The sequence below is a fragment of the Neofelis nebulosa genome, chromosome 1, assembly GCF_028018385.1.
Source record: "Neofelis nebulosa isolate mNeoNeb1 chromosome 1, mNeoNeb1.pri, whole genome shotgun sequence".
Classification (NCBI taxonomy): Eukaryota; Metazoa; Chordata; class Mammalia; order Carnivora; family Felidae; genus Neofelis; species Neofelis nebulosa.
Window position 1 is genome coordinate 62,409,767 of NC_080782.1, and position 17,966 is coordinate 62,427,732.

Here is a 17,966-nt window from a genome sequence, read left to right on the forward strand (position 1 = left end):
TGGCAGGTTGATTGGGGGGGGGGGGGGGGGGGGATCTAGTTACGCGGAAACTTCCGCTACCAGACAGGACTTCTGAGCAGAATCCTACACACGCAAACGGTACCCTTCCTGATTTAGTAACCAGCCAGTGGTGTGTGCATCTGTGAACGTGGACAACAGTCCCACGTCCTGCATTTACCGGGGTCAGACAGCAAGCGTGCTTTTCACACCTCCACCTGCTTCTTCGAGAACCAGAGGATCCACTTACCCTCGGAGCCACTTGGGACACTGAAGGGGCCGTTTTCGGATTTTTACAGTAACTTGTGAAGCAGTGAAGAAAGAACTTATGGGGAAGCCAGCCCCCAGCTCCTCAGGTGAAAGTGAAACGGAAGAGCAAGACGCCCCAGCACGGACTGGTATTATCCCACACAAACCTCTCCCAAGTCAAAAAGCAGTTTGATTTCAACCTCATTTTACAGAGCAGATGAGTTGTTGTTGTTTTTTAATCTACAAACTTTAATGGTACATCACTGAATTACTGAGAGAACATAACAGTTGGTTTGTTTTTTTTTTTTTGAAAAATTTCTTAACAGAGCATCAGAGTATTGCAACACTTTATTAAGAGTATTGGCTTTGAATTAGTAGCTGAAGTAACAATTGCATGAAGCCAGATTAGGTGTACTGCATAATACTCATACTTGATTTATTGACATTACTTAGCAATTTATTGGACAAAAGTCAAACTTTTTGTTTTTTATTAAGCACATTCCACAGTACAAAGCTGTCATGAATAATATCTGTACAATTTAACAGTTTCAATAGCTGTTCAGACACAAATTTATTTCAAACAGATAATTGGCAAACATAATTAATTACAAGTTAGAATTAGACTATCCCAGTGCTTTAAAACATTAATATAGCAGTAATTTACAGTTGCTCAATTATGGTTAGCAAAATAAAGTCCAGAGTACGGCTGGGAATTACTACTATAATCCCAGAAAGTCAGAATTCCTTGGGTGCCAGAGTCCCCTGCTATAATTTAATAGGCACAATTCAAAGGTTGTGTGCATATTCAAAGGCCATGATCTCCCAAGGAACAAGAACTTCTATATTAAACATGCAAAAACAACAACAGAAAGTCCATTCGTTCAGAAGAATTGCCTCCTCCCCCGCCCCTCCCACACCCCCGGGCTCTCCTAACCAGTCTGATATAAAGCTGTAAGGTGGAGAGTGGTAAAGGTGAACTCACTTCCACAGCCACTGTCAAGCTTACAACATCTACCTCACGAAATAGAGATTTCCTTTTATTTATTTATTTTTTTTACACTTGGAGACTCAACTTCTCAAAAATAGAAATTAATTTGGTAACATGTGGAAGGGAAGGATGCATTTTTAGAAAAGGAGAAAAGAAAAATTAAAAAAGCCAAGCCAAACCAATAAACAAATCACATACACACACTTTGATCCCCACACCGTTCTCAATGCAAAGGACAGAACAGAGCCCAGGGCCCTTCCCTTTAGTTATAGAGTGTGCTTCCACGGGAAGAGGTTTAGTTAACAGGAGGTTCTTATTGGTCCTTTAAAATATTACTGACGTTGCTTAATCTTTGGAAACAATGGCAAGGGGCAAACAGGAACCTAATATTGAACAAGGGAAAAGGAGTGCCAACCGAATGCCAAAGTCCTTTCGGTGCATGGTCGGCGTGAGAGTGCCATTCACACATTTGGGCTGCGGGGCACTAGGAAGCTTTGAGAACCTGCCAGGGCCACAGCGACATGTGACACCAGAGATGACGGCAACGGGATTCAGGAGCTTGAGGCTTTGCACCACACAGGAGTACCCTTCCACCCAAGATGGGCCCCCGAAGCAACCTGCCATGGGATACGGGCTCCAACATATGAGCAGGCCCGGTTAACATCCTGGTAAAGCCAGGATGCCTGAATTCCAGAGCCAGGAAACCCAGTCAACACGGCCTTCTTGTTCCTCCCTTTCCAGGGCTACTAATGCACGGAAGAATGATCTTTGACAGTGAAGTCAAATGAACGCTAGTACTCAGAGAAGTACTTGGGAGGAAAAGAACAACAAAAAATAATGTTAAGGTACCTCTCTGTTGTATATGCTGCACAATGAATGAAACATTTTGTGTTAACCTTTAGAAACTACATTTTAAAAACAAGATTCCCGTTAAAACCACACACACCACACACATACACACAAAATGACAATGACAAAATAAAAATACCGTATGAATACTGCAGGAAGGGTTCTAGGTAATCCACATCAACCCTGGTATCAGGTTCTTGAGCCCAGCCCATGGCTAAGTGCGAACACACTCTGTATTAGTGTCTCAGGCACAGGGGCCCTGACTCTAGCAACCTTGAGGTTAAACTGTTATGTACATTATATCTACATGCGGATACAGTATTTTAAATTAGGAGGCAAGCACACGTGTAAAAGTGTTACTCTACCAAATATCAGATGGTTGGGGGACAGAGAACAGTTAATAAAAGAAAAGAGCTATATTACCTGTTGGGAGATAATATAACCTGGCTTATAGTTCTTTAAATTATAAGAAATTGGTACAGAAAGGAAGTGTGACCCAAAAAATATTACTAAAACAAACCAGAGAAATGTTTCCATTGTCCAACATGTTCCTAATACAGGTCAGAATTCATAATGACTTGGACGGTCAAAAGGAGAATGCTAACTTCTGAAAAGGAAAGCCCTGGACATTCTGGGTAGGTGTTTGGCACCCAAAATTTCACCAAAGAAGAATGCGGTTTCTTAGTATCAGACCAAAGTGCAAAGCAATATAAATTAGAGGCCAAGTCTTCTCTTGATGGTCGATTTACTTCTGTAAAACAGACAGACTGTACGTTCCTTTTATATGAACAATTTACATTTGAAGCATTAGATTTTGTTTTTTTTCACTGATGGGGGGAGGAAATGGGCTTCTGTTCTACTGGAAGTCGGTGAAGCTAAGGTATCCTTCTCAAAGTAGAGGCCGGAATCAGAGGTGAGAAATGTTGGTACTTGGAAGAGTTAGGCTGCTTTGCATCTACCCAGCGTCTAGAACCAATTCCAGCTTCATAACTCAGCTGCGAAGAACTCCCTTAGGCATTTGGTAGCCATGTAGCCAGTAGTTCAAGACTAGGAAACCCTGGGAAAACAAAACAACAAAACAAAACACAAAGGGAGTATGGATGGATATTCTGGTTAGACATGGAGATATACACCACAGCCCATCCACATCCACACAGACATGCCCTTGTGCACACATAACACATTACTGATTTTCAAATATATAAAACATATAAAAATATAAAAAAATAGACTTTATGTATTATATAAAAATATATAAAAAATAAAAGCTGCAAGATGTTTTGAGTGTACTACATACCAGGCATCATATTTATTTAAAACCACAACATTCTTATGAGGTAGAAACTATTATACCCACTTTACAAATAAAAGAACTAAGGCTCAGACACATTGTTTAGCTCAAAGCATTAGCCATTAAGTGACAGAGAGGGCATTAGAAGAGATGACTGACCCCTATAACGTACATCTTTCAGTGCTTCCTGCTAAAAATTATGCATGTAACAAAATATGCTTCATGTTAGATTTTATAGTTAGCATAATCTTTTATGACATCCAAAGCCTACGACGGCTGGTCTCATATCTGCCCGAGAGAGCCCTCATCTATCATTGTGAAACAAAAATATGCAAAAACTAGTAAATAAAGTATTCATTCTAAATAGAATGCTAATAATCAGAATCTACTTCTTTTTGAAATAAATCATTTATAAAAGGACAATACAATGTAGAGGGAAAGACTACTGAATGTTAAATATTGTTTTGATGGTGACCTTGAGTCAGGGACACATTTTAATCATATATTCTACACTCATCCATGTATATGAATATGTGTACACGCACACACACGCACGCACGCACCTAAACTTATCATTACTATGTACAAAGCAGGCTGACATTTTCTATTCTAAATCTCATCAAAACAAAGTCAAAATCCATTAGAATGATTTCACAATCACTAATGGGTCACAACCCTTTCCAAACACAGCACTAAACCAATAGCCTAGAAGATCTGAAAGTTACCTATATGTCTAAGATTCTCTGACAAAAAGAGAGAGAAAGATTTTTTTAAAAGCTTGTATGTTTTTTTAAAGGAAACTTTCCTAAAAGGTTGTCTATTTTCATAAAGATCAAGAATCCTAATAAAGCCTTTTCAATGAGTTCAAGAGAGATTTAATTTCATTCACCACAGCTTTCGCATGAAGGATCTTTAAGAGTATTATTTTTAAAACATTAACATCCACAGATAAGGAGTAGGCACTCTCAAACACTGCTGGCAGGAACGTAAACTGATTTAACTCTTCTGGTGAGTAACAAGACTCTAGGAACCAAAGTCTTTAAACATCATATCTTTAAACCTGACACTGCAGACATTTCTAGAATTTTATCCAAAGGTAATAAAGCAAAGATTAAGCTAAAAAAATGATTACAGCAGTGTGTTTCATAACAGCTAAAAGCTGGGGGGAAACTTATGTACATAACAGGGCCCATGCAAACAACTGAATATTATTTTGCCATTAGGGATGGTGATTTAGACAAATACTGACATTACAGACAAGGAACAAATTTACAATAAAGGGGGGAAAAAAGCATTTTAAAAACATATACAGTTCTCAACCATAATTTTAGAAAGCCTGAAAGAATATCTACAAGGGAGTGAATAATGATGAATCATGAGTAGGAGTTTATTTTCTTTTGGCTTATCTACTTATTCTAATTTCCTAATAATGATCTTATATTGTCTTGTAATAAAAAAGAGAACTACTGTTTATATTAGCTCTTAGGAGTTAGTAATTTAAAAAAATGACTCAGCAAATAAATCTGTTGCTAACTTTCCTGACATAGAAATACTCTTACCTTCTATTTTAGGGGTGAATATTTTACTGCAAGGTTAAATCATCATTAGGGTAGTGTTTCTTATTATGCATAAATCTTACAGTATCACATGGTAATAATTTTTTTCATGTTACAATAAATGAAAAGAATTTGGAAAAGAGCAGTAAAATCTATAGAGCTGACTGCCAAGGTTGTCAAAAGTAATTCACTTTGAAGAGACAAACACATTTGAGGTTTCACTGCTTGTGCTGCTTAAAAAGCAGATAAGATTTTTCCATTGATTTATAATTGTGGATCATAACAAGGGCAGTTGTTCTTACATTCCCAAAAAGGGGTGGGAGGAGGGCCCGGAAGAAGTAACACCACAGTTTCCTTTCTACCACAGCCAACGAGAGAAAACACCATTGGTGACCATTATTCCATTTCTCAACCAAAGAAATCTTGTTCCGGGGCACTTTAAAGTAATATGTAAAAGTTGTCCAATTTGTGAAATTTTACTGTGTTCTAACATTCATCTACTAAATATGCCAGAGAGGGAAAACATACTATGGATGTCTTGGATTTTACCACGTACCTCTCTAAACAGAATGTGAAGACAAACACACATATCAAAAATACAAAAGAAAAAAAAAAGCGTTAACCACTTAAGTTGTTCTCTGAAACACCTATTCCCCTGAGACTATCCATTCCAGCTACAGTTGCCCATGTCCTATTTTATGTGCTGCTCTTATGTGGAAAAACAAAAGCATAGGTGGGATGCAGCTAAAGCAATGTGCAGAGGAAAATGTATAGCTTAGAAAAGAAAAAGAATGAAATAAATTGAACAAAAGATGTGCAAAGCTGCTTTTGCAAAGCAAAGGGAAGCAAAGCAAAGCAAAAGTGCAATACTGCTAGGAGGCTGAAGAAGACCTAAATAATAGAGAGTTCTACCATGTTTATGGGTTGTAAGACTCAACATTTGTTAAGGTGGAAATTCTCCCCCAGGATGATCTTACAATTCAATGCAGTGCTAACTATAATCCCAGTTGTCCTTTTCATAGACTTTGACAATTCAAAACTGAATATGAAAACCTAAAGAATCTAGAATAGTCAAAGCAATTTTTTTTTTTTTTAAGTTGGAACATTTATTACACACTATGGTATTGGCGAAAGGACAGCCACATAAATCATGGACTTAGAACAGTCCAGAAATAGACCTACAAATAAATGGTCAATTGACTTTTGGACAAAGACGCTAAAGCAATTCTATGAGAAACGGAAATTCTTTTAATCAGGTAGTGCTGGAACAACTAGACAGCTATATAAAAAGACCAGTGACTTTCTTATCTCACACCACACACACAAATTAAATGATCAAAGACGGAAATGTAAAAGCTAAAAATATAAAACTTTTGAAACTATGCCGGTCCAAACAGGAATCACTACCTATGTGTAACTATTTGAGTGTAATATTAAATAAAGTATGATTAAATACAATTAAACATTCAATTAAATTCAATTAAAATTTAATTTAAAATTTAGTTCCTGAGTCACACTGGCCACATTTCAAGAGCTCAATAGCCACAAGTGGCTACTGGCTACCACAGTGGACAGTGCACTTTAGAAAATGTAAACTGATGCAAGCCAGTCTTTGCTAAGGCTGGGATGGGGTCAGGCTTTGACTACAAAGTGGCACAAGGGAACTTTTGAGGGTGACAGAAATATTCTTATCTTGATTGTGGAGGTATTTTCAGGTATACATTTGTAAAAACTCATCAAACAGTACACTTTAAAATTTTTTTTTTCAACGTTTTTTATTTATTTTTGGGACAGAGAGAGACAGAGCATGAACGGGGGAGGGGCAGAGAGAGAGGGAGACACAGAATCGGAAACAGGCTCCAGGCTCCGAGCCATCAGCCCAGAGCCTGACGCGGGGCTCGAACTCACGGACCGCGAGATCGTGACCTGACTGAAGTCGGACGCTTAACCGACTGCGCCACCCAGGCGCCCCCAAACAGTACACTTTAAACGAGTGCAAGTTTTGCACAAATCCTATCTCCGTAAAACTGGTTTAAAAAACAACAGGGGCAGCAGGGGCAGAGGGAGACACGTACATCTAGGTGACCTGTCTACCTACGGAATGTATCTAGTACCTGACCGTGTCAGTTTGGATGATTTACTCCAATTTTTCACTGACTTATTATCTTTATGCTTGCTGAAGGTGACTGCAGGAATACCCTAAAACTGTATTTATCTACTTAAGGGTAAATTCTTGTGTGGCCTTGGAGAAAAAACACAAATATGTCATTTTTGGCCATGGGTGTCACTTGCCCAACAAACATCAATGAGCGCTTACAATATACCGGGGACTCCAATGAACCCTGGAGCTCCGCAACACAAGGGGGCCCACGGCCTTGTGAGTGGGACAGGCGTGCAAACCATTTCAATATCAAATAATAAAGTAAGCATGAAATGAAAGGGCAGAGGGGGAGTGGGGCTGTCTAGAAGCCATAATAACACAAGCAAGGGGAGGGAGATGGTGGAGGTCTGCACTACTGTAGTGTAATTAGAGACATTAAACAGAGTTCAGTCTGGCTGCAGCTAGGGTTTTGGAAGGGAGTAACAGGAGACGGGAGCATGGGGAGGATAGTGAGGACACAAGGTAACAGCCAGACGCTCAAAGTCCTTTCAGCTAATGTGAAGTAGTTGAACCATGATCCCGTGAACGGCAGGAAACCAGTAAGGCAGAGGACGGCAGAGGCAGGGCTTAAGATGATCCTAACTGACAGCAGAATGGAGAGCGGGCTGAAGAGGGAGAGGAAAGACCAGGAGGGAAACCAGTTTTCATCTAGGTCCATTTCTCCTTCCCTGTATCTTCCTTAGGATTTTGGGGAAGGGAGGTTGAAGCGCGGAGGAACAATCACTCAAGAGATCCTTGCCTTCTTCCTCTGTAATCCCCCATTGTATCTATTTTAAGGCTCCATTCAAAAAATGTAATAATTCTGCCATACAGTTTTTTCAACTTAGGAAGAATCCATCCAGAGAGAAGGTGGCAAGGCAGATAGATGGTCACTATCATGAGAAATAATATGAACGCACTTGGGACCAGGAACAGTAACTATGTATGTGGCTTACAGGTCATTACTGCTCACCTCCCACATCCAGGCAGACACTGCCAACCCATCACAGCATTATCCCTTGGGGTCACAAGGTCCCAGAATCCTTCCAAAGGCAGCACTCCAGCTAGGCACTACTGATCAAACTCAGCCAGGATGAAGAAAAAGCTTATTTGCCATTCCTGCAGACCCTTGGTTTATCACTAATCGATGGCACAAGGGCAAGACTGGAGGACGGCAAACTTTCTTAGAGAGCTGTCTAATAAATATTTTAGATGTCACAAGCCATATGGTCTCTGTGGCATCTAGTCAACTCTTCCAATGAAGTATGAAAACAGCCACAGACAATACGTAAACAACTGAGCATGGCTATTATAATAAAATTTCATTCATGGACACTAGAACTTGAATTTCATATAATTTTTGTGTGTCATGAAATAGTACTCTTCTAATTTTTTTCAATTATTTAAAAGTGTAAAAAACTATTCTTAGCTTGCTGTAGCAGGGGAATAAAATCAGGCAGTGGAACAAATATGGACTCTGCCTATAGTCTGCTGACTCTTGGGTAAGACAAACTTCCTGGACATTGTGTTTTGGGCCTTAGAATCTTAAGTAAGAAGTATTAGAAATGATGGTAACTTGGTGATCTAAGGGCCCTTTTTTTTTTTCTCCCTACAATTTTGCATCTAAACTCTCTTTACACTTTTAACATTTAATGAGCAGAAAACATACAACGATAAAGAGCCACTAAGTAGTAAGTAATATTTTAAAATAAGTATGAATTTTATTTATTAATCAGTCTTTACATACATATATACATAGTAATACAAGTAGGTACAAACCAATTTATTCAATCTGTAAAGTTTAACGTGCACAGGATTTACTGGCCCCCTTGCAAAATATTCAGAGCTGGAAATACTGCTCCAGATGAACAGGGTCATCAGGTCCCAGGACACAGCCAAGTAAGGCTTCTCATCCTCTAGACTGGACACCCTTAGTAATCAAAACATGCCATCATCAATGGTTACAATGGTCTAACTCTTCCTGTAACCAGAGCAAAGGACTTTGCCTCCAGGGTACCTGCTGCATCTAGTGGACGAAGAACGGGTTTTAGGGGCTCACTCAACAAACACCTTTCTTTCATTCCTCTTCTAGGGGACAGTGATGGTGGGTAGATTATACCGGGGACAGAGGGGGAAGTTTGAGTGTTTGGCTGATGTTGATTTTTTTTTTTTTTTTAAATAAAAGAATTGAAAAACAGGAAAGAGAAAAAGGAGATTCCTGCACCCCAAAACAGAATCTGAAGGACCTTGCCTGTGTTAAATTGACAGGAAATCATTTAGGAAATCAGTTTCTAAAAACAGGAATCACACTGTCTGCCCATGTGAAAACCCACAACATGTAGGACTCTGATTTAGATCTTATTTTAATGTGACCATAAACATCTAGCCTTACATGAGAACTGCAAAGGTGACACAGCTAAAAAACACTAATCACTTTGGTTCCTATCGATGGGGAACCCAAATCACAAAATTCCCCCAAAGGGAAGATGAATTCAATTAGCAAGATTAAACGTGGGGTGTACTCACCTGAAACGGGTAAAGTGCAGACTGTTATCTGGAGATGTAAGTGTATGTTCTGGAGGGAGAACGGGTCTCATTCTGGGCACTGGGAGGCACGTTTAAGAAATCCCAAATCAAAATAGTGTCATCATGGGAGCTGCTGATGATCTGAAATTCATCAAACTGTAGCCGAAACACACGTCCAGAATGTTCCTGTGAAATATAACAGCTTGATGAGTAAAATGAGACCTTTTCAATCCCTCATTTCTACCCGTGCTCTGGCGCAGGCTGAAAATGCAGCTACTTATCCAGGCTTACTGAATGTTCCAGAGCTTACTGATCTTTGTCCTTCACCCCAGGGACAAAACTCTGGCTTTTCCTTCTAGGCCTCTTCTTTAAATTAATCTTTGTATCTGAGATCCTGGCTCATTAATGTGTCAAAGAAGAAAAATTATGTGATCGCCTCACCAAAGATCTTGGAAAGGTAAACAACAATATTTAATACCCATTCTTGATACACTGCAAAAAGGACCAGAAGGATAGTGTTTTTAACATTACCATGAATATCTATCTCAACCACAGCCAAACTCAAAATTAATGGTGGAATGTAAGAAGCATTCTCATTAAAATCACGAAGAAAACAAGAATGGCCTTCACCACAGTTCTGCATGTTCTAATCGATGCAAGAAGCAAAGAAATAAAAGTTAAAGCTACGAAAAATACGAAAAATCTATCAATATTTTCAAAAAACTGTCTCCTCATTAATATAACAAAAGCAACCAGACTACTAGAAATAATGAGCCTGCTAAAGATGTTAAAACAAGATTTACATAAAGTATTTTTAAATGCCAAAGCAATAATTCATACAATATAGACTGAGGAGAAATTCCATCTTAATAATACAGAAATGTGCTGTATTATAAAAATTCAACGTAACCAGATACCCGTATTAAGAACTCTCCCAAGGGGCACCTGGGTGGCTCAGTCGGTTAAGCGTCCAACTTCAGCTTAGGTCATGATCTCACAGTTTGTGGGTTTGAGCCCCGCATTGGGCTCTGTGCTGACAGCTCGGAGCCTGCAGCCTGCTTGGAATTCTGTGTCTCCCTCTCTCTCTGCCTCTCCCCCACTCATGCTCTCTCCCCATCTCTCAAAAATGAATAAACATCAAAATAAATAAATAAATAAATAAATAAATAAATAAACAAACAAACAAACGAACTCTTCCAAATCTTTAGGAAGGAAATACTTTGTGCTCTACGAGGAAACCAATCCACCTACAAATGAGGATGTCTGCTTTCATGTTTTAAGTTGTATTAATGTTCCTTAGGGAAGAGCTCACTATAACGTCAATGTCAATTACTCTCTGATTTGGGCTAACCGAAATGAACAAAACAGTGCATTTCTCTGAAGGCATGCTGTGAGATACACAAGATTTCCTGTGACACAGCTGGGCAGGTCCATCTGCAGGAGGCCACCCTCCAGCACGGGAACCACTCCCACTTCAACAGATTACCTACCACCAACGTGCGCAAACACAACGTGCTTGCTGGGGCTCGAGGGTCAAGAGCAGCTTGCAAGTCCCAAACTTTAATTTTCCTAGAAAAGAAGACTGCGATTAGTGGGAAAGTTAACATTTTATATATTGTCGAGCACTTCCTTGATAGAAAGGAGTGCATGTGAACTGCTAGTATAAAAGCTAGTGGAGGGGTGCCTGGGTGGCTCCACTGGTTGAGCATCTGACCCTTGATCTCGGCTCAGGGTGTGATCCTGCAGTTTGTGGGATCAAGCCCGGCATCGGGCTCTATGCTGACAGTGTGGCACCTGCTCAGGATTCTCTCTCCCTCTCTCTCTGCCTCTCTCCACTTGTACTCTCAATCTCTCTCTCAAAATAAATTTTAAAAAATAATAAGCTAATGGAGAACATGCTTATGTTTTTACAAATTACTTAAACTAATTACATCTGATTTTGGAAAAAACAAGGACCTACACATTCTCAGGATTGCTGAAACTGTGAAGAAATATTTTTAAGGGAGATAAGAAAACAACTTCATGCTATCTGAACTCAGTTCCTGACTTGATAATCTATGTCACCAAATTCATTAATCAGGGGGCTCTCTAGGGCTGAGTAGGTGCTGCTGACAGAAACTAGGGCTCTCTGGGAAATTCCAAGGATACCTTTCTTCAAACTAAGCAAATGCTGAAAGTTAATAATAGGAGCATAAACAGACCAACTAATCTGTGAGTATATACAAGGTCACCTTGAAAGGTTTACAGTTGCCACTTGCTCATTTAAAAAGTCACGAGGCTTTTTAAAGAGTATTTGTTCAATTAACCAAAAGGGGAAAGGAAATGTATCGCCGAACACACACACACACACACACACACACACACACACACACACACACACACACACAGTTGGTTTAATTTAGGGCGAAGGCAAAGAACTGAATTCCCACACAACCTTTACAATAATGGTTAAAGGTGTAAGCACAGGAGTTACAGAGGCTCTGCTAAACTTGGGGCAAGACTGCTCATCCTTCTGGGCCAGAGTGGCCTCACTTGATCAAGCGGTACGGCAACACCTGCCATCCACCGTTACACAGAAAGGACCGGGCACAGAACTGGCAGATACGTAGCTGCTTAATATTCAGCACTCCTCTTCCTCTAGATACCATGGCAGCAGTGCACTTAGAAATCTGAAATACATACCCATCATAGGCCCCACTGACAATCCTCTTGTTATCAAACCGGATGCATCGGACCAATTCTTCATGTCCCTCTAGGACTCTTAAACAGGCACCACATTCGATATCCCATAGCCTTGAATGTGAAACAGATCTCTGTGAAACAACTTCCCACACATGATTCACACTATCTGCCCCGTAACGTGACTTTCACTCTCTCCTGAACTTTGTTTCTATCTCGTTCCCAGTCTACACTGTACACAGAGAGAGATACGCATGTACATTTATGCCATTTGTACATTTTAAAGCACTAATTTGGGTAGAAGCCTTACTTCTCATTGTATTTTCTTTTACTCAACTGGAAACCTTTTTTTTTTTTTTTTTTTTTAATTTTTTTTTTTCAACTGGAAACCTTTTTTAATCACACACATGTATTACTATTTAAATAAGATCAACAAACAAACTTCAATTATATTTAGTTCCTAGGCATTCTTTTGATGTCTGAATTGATTAAACCATGTAGCCAAATGGCCTAGGAAGGGCTTTTCCGGGGGAGATAGGGACTGTAGGCAGGAGAGAAGAAAAGGCATGATGTGTGTGGGCTGGGGGAGGATATAATACAGTCAGGAGGTTAGGCTTCCACCCCAGGCACTTCTAGCCCGGAATCCATGAGACCCACTGAAGTTAGAACCAGTGGACCAGCATAATGGTCTTCCTCTCCTGATGAGGTTTAGGGATACCCCTCCTAGATAACACTCCCGGACACGAGGGTTGTCCAGTTTACACAGTCACAGTGGGATTCTCACTAGGTATATGAAGTGTCTCAGGAACATGAACCCATACACTACGCCCAGCCTTCTTCTCGGTGTATGATTTACAGAACAGTTCTGAAAATAAAAATTTTTTAATTTTTCTGTCATCATTGATTTTTCTACATTGTCTGTAAACATAAATCACAGCAAACTAACGTGTACAAAACAAAGTTAGCAAACTCATTCTGTAACAACCTTTTCTTAGCCCCTCTCCCTCTCCCAATAGCTCTTACCATATACCCAATGAATATTTTACCACAGCCACCCTCAGCAAATCTTCTCATCAGTGTCCATGACGGTGGCTTCTCTAACCTACTGTGAGCAGAGGCATTCAGCACTGCCACTGACTCCAAAGTGGTTCCCCTCTATAAACTATAAAGGAATATACATTCTTATTTTGTAAAATCTCAGAGATTCCGGTGAGAAAGGTAAGACTATTTACTGATGAAATATTAAGTAATATAAAGCATGATGGATACAAGAGAACCAAGATTCAGGGTCAACTGACTTTAATAATATCTTACAACTTAAAATGATAAAGAAAACGTGCAGCTGTTTAAGTTTAAAGAAACTTTAACTTGCAGCTGTTTAAGTTTAAAGAAAACTTTATTGCTGTTTTATTCCCTCCTTCCTTCCTTCTTTTAAAAATCATCTTGAAACCAATCTTTATTTTGCCCAAACATTAAACAATTTGATTAAAAAAAAAAAAAAAAAAGTTACCAGCATATGTTGGGACAATGGAAAAACGACTTGGGATCAGTGAGTAGATATTTAAGGGAAATTCTTAACAAATAAAGTGTTTATGGATAGTCAGATTTATTAGAAAGCAAGGACACTGAGTGCTGGGAAGAAAAAAGGGAGATAAAATAAATGATGAAACAGGAGTGGACGATTTTGTAGTGTAGCCTCGGGTGAGACACAGATAAATCAAGTACACTCCTCCCACCTGTTAGTGAGGGAGACAGGAGCTCACAGATAAGGGAAAGTAGAGAGTCAGGCTGGAGCGTCCTCTCTTCTGAGGAGTTCTGGTATTAAGGGGTCTTGGGTGGAGTTTATGTCATAAAACGTGTGTACTGGAGGAGTCAGTTTACCCACTTCAGTTCACAGGACCAAATGGACTAATAAAAGTTACCTATAGTTTTCTTACTTGAAGTATCTCCAAAGGCTCCAAGTCTTTTGAGCATCAGGACTGGGGCAGGGGTCAAAACTATAGCAAAAATCAGCCTACTTTGTCAGCACACCAGCTTCTACTCACCTTATGGTATTATCTGATGATCCACTAACAACCAGCCGATCCCTGTACTGGAGACAGGCAATGCCTCGCTTGTGCCCATTCAGAGTACGAACAAATTCACAGGTACTCGTGCTCCAGACCTGCATAACCAATTAATAATACTTTAAGAATAAACGCAGAAAAGTCCCCTCACAATATACCTTTTTAAAAATATCAGAGCTTCTAAGAATGACCAAAATACTTGATTATGAAATCTGGTTCAGAAGCTGGGGGACAGACTGGCCAGCATACAGTTTTCTTAGCTGCAGAGTGATAAAACAGGAATGAAACACAGAGGGAAGCTGTGAAGTCTCCAACCTTGAGATATTCACAAAGAGAACATCTCCTGGATGGTTCCGACATTCACTTGCCTAGAGGGAAGAGTGTGGGCCAGATTTTATGTTTTCATGCCAGCTGACATGTCATATCCAATGTAACTGATGTGAAAAAGTTTCACCTTTCACATCCTCCTCTTTTCCAGCATAGTTTCTTGAACAGCTCCATTTGTTTTGACACATCACTCCTAATATTATGTATGTGGAATAAATAATCCCTCTTTTGTGAAACCATCTGCAAGACTTAGATGTTCACAGACACACTTAATATATTACAAGCCAAATAAGGAGACGCAAAGCAACCAGAGTGCCCTGAATTATTTTACCAGCTGCGTTTGTAGTTGAATGGGATAACTAGATCTCCACATGCAAAAGAATGAAGTCGGACCCCCAACTCACACAATATACAAAAATACAATTCAGAATAAACCAAAGGCCTAAATGTGAGAGCTGAATCTATGAAACTCTCAGAAGAAAACACAGGAGTAAATCTTTGTGATCTTGGATTAGGCAACGGTTTCTCAGACAGGACAATAAATGCACAGGCAACAAAAGGCAAAAATTGATCAATGGCACTTCATCAAAATTAAAGTTGTCTGTGTGGCAAAGAACATCATCAAGACAGTGAAAAGAGAAGCCACAAGATGGAAGAAAATATTTCCAAATCATTCACCTCTTAAGGTACTTATAACCAGAATATGTAAAGAATTTTTGTAACTACACAGTAAAAAAAAAAACAAAAACAAACAAAAAACACCCAAATAATCCCATTTTTTAAGTACATGAAAGATTTAAACAGATGTTTCTCCAAAGGAGATACAAAAAAGGCCAACAAGCACTGCAAAGATGCTCAATATCAGTGGTCACAAGGGAAATGGAAACCAAAACCAGAGATAACCACTACACAACTACAAGGATGGCTGTAATAAAAAAGACGGGCAACAACAAGTGCTGGCAAGGATATGGAGAAATCCTCCAGGCTGATATTATGCAACGGCTGCTCTGTAAAAAAGGCCCAAACCCTCCTGACTTCCAGGCAGTGATCTTGTTCCAACTGGTCTGACTGAATGGTAAGTGAGTTACTGCACACAAACCCTACTTGTTCAACTGCCAGACCACTTTATCTAAAGGTTGATGCTACCTCTGTGATGTGTGGGGCTAGATACTAGATACCAGAATGCCACCTAGTGCTGGTCATAAAAAGAAGGTTTTTTGATCCAAATTCAAATGCTCACACAATGCTGGTGGGATTTTAACACAGCGTAGCCACTTTGGAAAACGTGTGGCAGCTCTTCAAAATATTGAACCCAGAGTTACAATTCCAAGAGAACTGAAAATGTATGTCTGTGCAGAAAGTTACACACAAATGTTCATGGCAGCACTATGTTTAACAAATGAAAAGGTGCAAACAACCAAAATGTCCATCAACTGATGAACAGATAAACAGAGCGTGGTACATCCACGCAATGGAATTTTCTTCAGTCGTTAGAATGAATGAAGTACTGACACGTGCTACAATATTCGTGGATGAACCATGAAAACACCACACTAAGTGCAAGAAGCCAGACGGAAAAGGCCATATATTACAGGATTACATTTACATGAAATGTCTAGAAGAGGCAAATCCATGGACAGAAAACAGATTAGTGATTGCTAAGGACCAGAAGAAGAGAACAGGGGTTGGCTGTCAGTGGGTAGGAGGTTTTTTCAGGGGGCAATGAAAATGTTCTGAAACTAAACTATATTAAATGGCTAACACTGTAACTACACTAAGGGGCACTGGACTGCATGCTTTAAGTGGTGAAACTTACGGTATGTGAACTATATCTCAAAAGCTAAAATTTTAAAAAGTTAAAATGGATACTGGAATCAGACCTGCATTTACTACACCCTATGACTCACCGGAGACTACAACCATTTGTCTCATGCCTGCCACCCACCATACGCCGAGCTTCTTGAGGGCAGGGATGGGTCTTATTCATTATTGTATCTCCAGCATCCAGCCTAGGGTCTATGGCACGGCATAGACCATTAAGTGGATTAATTCAAATGAAGTGAATTAAGTGAATAAATCTAATCTCAGCCCCACCACTAACTAGCTGTGTGGTCTCCAGCCCAGTTCTTCACTCTCTGAGCCCCAATTGTAAAATTGAGGCAATACCTTCCTCAACAGAGTGCTGGAAGACATCAGTGACAGGGTAAGGTGAAGCTCCTGGCACTCAGTACATGTTCCACAGGTTAGTTCTCTTCCCCTTAAACACGCGATCAATGGTGTCATTTCATGAAATAGAAGGCTGCTCTCCATCGCGGACCCATGACCCTTTCCTCCTACCTTGCCTGTGATTCCAGAAGCATGAAAAATGGGATTGCCTCAAGGGCTCAAGCACAGATGAAGGAGATTACAGATCTTGCCCAGTACCAGGTTGGTAAAGCCCACCTCTGCTTCCTCTGTGTTTGAAAAGGCACAGGAGGAAGCAGAGTTATGACTAGTACATACACTTACTTTGATGGTTCTGTCACCAGAAGCAGACACGATGTATTTATCATCAAAGTCTACCACATTGACAGCAGCACGGTGGCCAACCAGGACACGGCGTAGAGTGATATCGGTAGCAGAAGCCATGTCCCACACAGCGATGGAGCGATCCTTGGAACAGGTCACCATAAGTCCATTGCTGAAGCGTAAGTGCAGTACAGCCTCATTGTGGTGGATCAATGTGTTCAGAACTTCACCCGTGTTCACATCCCAGACTCTAGAGAACAGAAAAGCACAATGCGTGATTACTGAGACAACCAGGAAGAGTCAGTGTCTGTGCCCTGGGCCCATTCTTAGTAGTAGGCTAGGGAGATGTAAGCTTCACTTGTGACTGGGACCTCACACCCAAGACCATGTTTAAAAGGAGCCCCCAGAAGCAATTATTGTATTTGCTGAGAAGTACTGAGAGGGTTTCAAAAAAAGAAGGCCAATTATGGAGGGGCCTGGGTAGCTGCTCAGTCAGTTAAGTGTCTGACTCTTAATTTCAGCTCAGGTCATGATCTCACAGTTCATGAGTTTGAGCCCCACATCGGGCTCTGCACTGACAGTGTGGAGCCTGCTTGGGATTCTCTCTCTCCCCTTCTCTCTCTGCCCCTCCCCCAATCATGCTCTCTTGATCTCTCAAAATAAATAAATAAACTTTAAAAGGGAAGAAAGAAGGCCAACTCTGGCTCTGTCCAGGTTTAGGTTTATTTAACATCAGGTAATCAGGGACAGTGATGACAACAAAATGATTCTTCAAGTAAGTGGGCTCGCA

At 40.1% G+C, this 17,966-nt stretch overlaps 1 protein-coding gene across 8 annotated transcripts in view; it reads right to left on the reverse strand.

Annotated features, from left to right (window-relative positions):
* Positions 1-576: 576 nt before the first annotated feature.
* Positions 577-17,966, reverse strand: part of FBXW11 (F-box and WD repeat domain containing 11) — a 122,599-nt gene continuing 105,209 nt past the window's right edge. For 7 of the 8 annotated variants that reach the window (XM_058723441.1, XM_058723438.1, XM_058723437.1 and 4 more), the window contains 6 exons: positions 17,177-17,426; positions 14,321-14,439; positions 12,279-12,389; positions 11,087-11,165; positions 9,597-9,782; positions 577-3,140 (listed from right to left, as the gene is read on the reverse strand). In XM_058723441.1, coding sequence (XP_058579424.1) covers positions 9,621-9,782; positions 11,087-11,165; positions 12,279-12,389; positions 14,321-14,439; positions 17,177-17,426 — 721 coding nt within the window. In that variant the 3' untranslated portion in view covers positions 577-3,140; positions 9,597-9,620. Of the gene's footprint in view, positions 3,141-8,769; positions 9,001-9,596; positions 9,783-11,086; positions 11,166-12,278; positions 12,390-14,320; positions 14,440-17,176; positions 17,427-17,966 lie in introns of those variants that run through there. The other variant, XM_058723436.1, reaches the window with a different exon arrangement.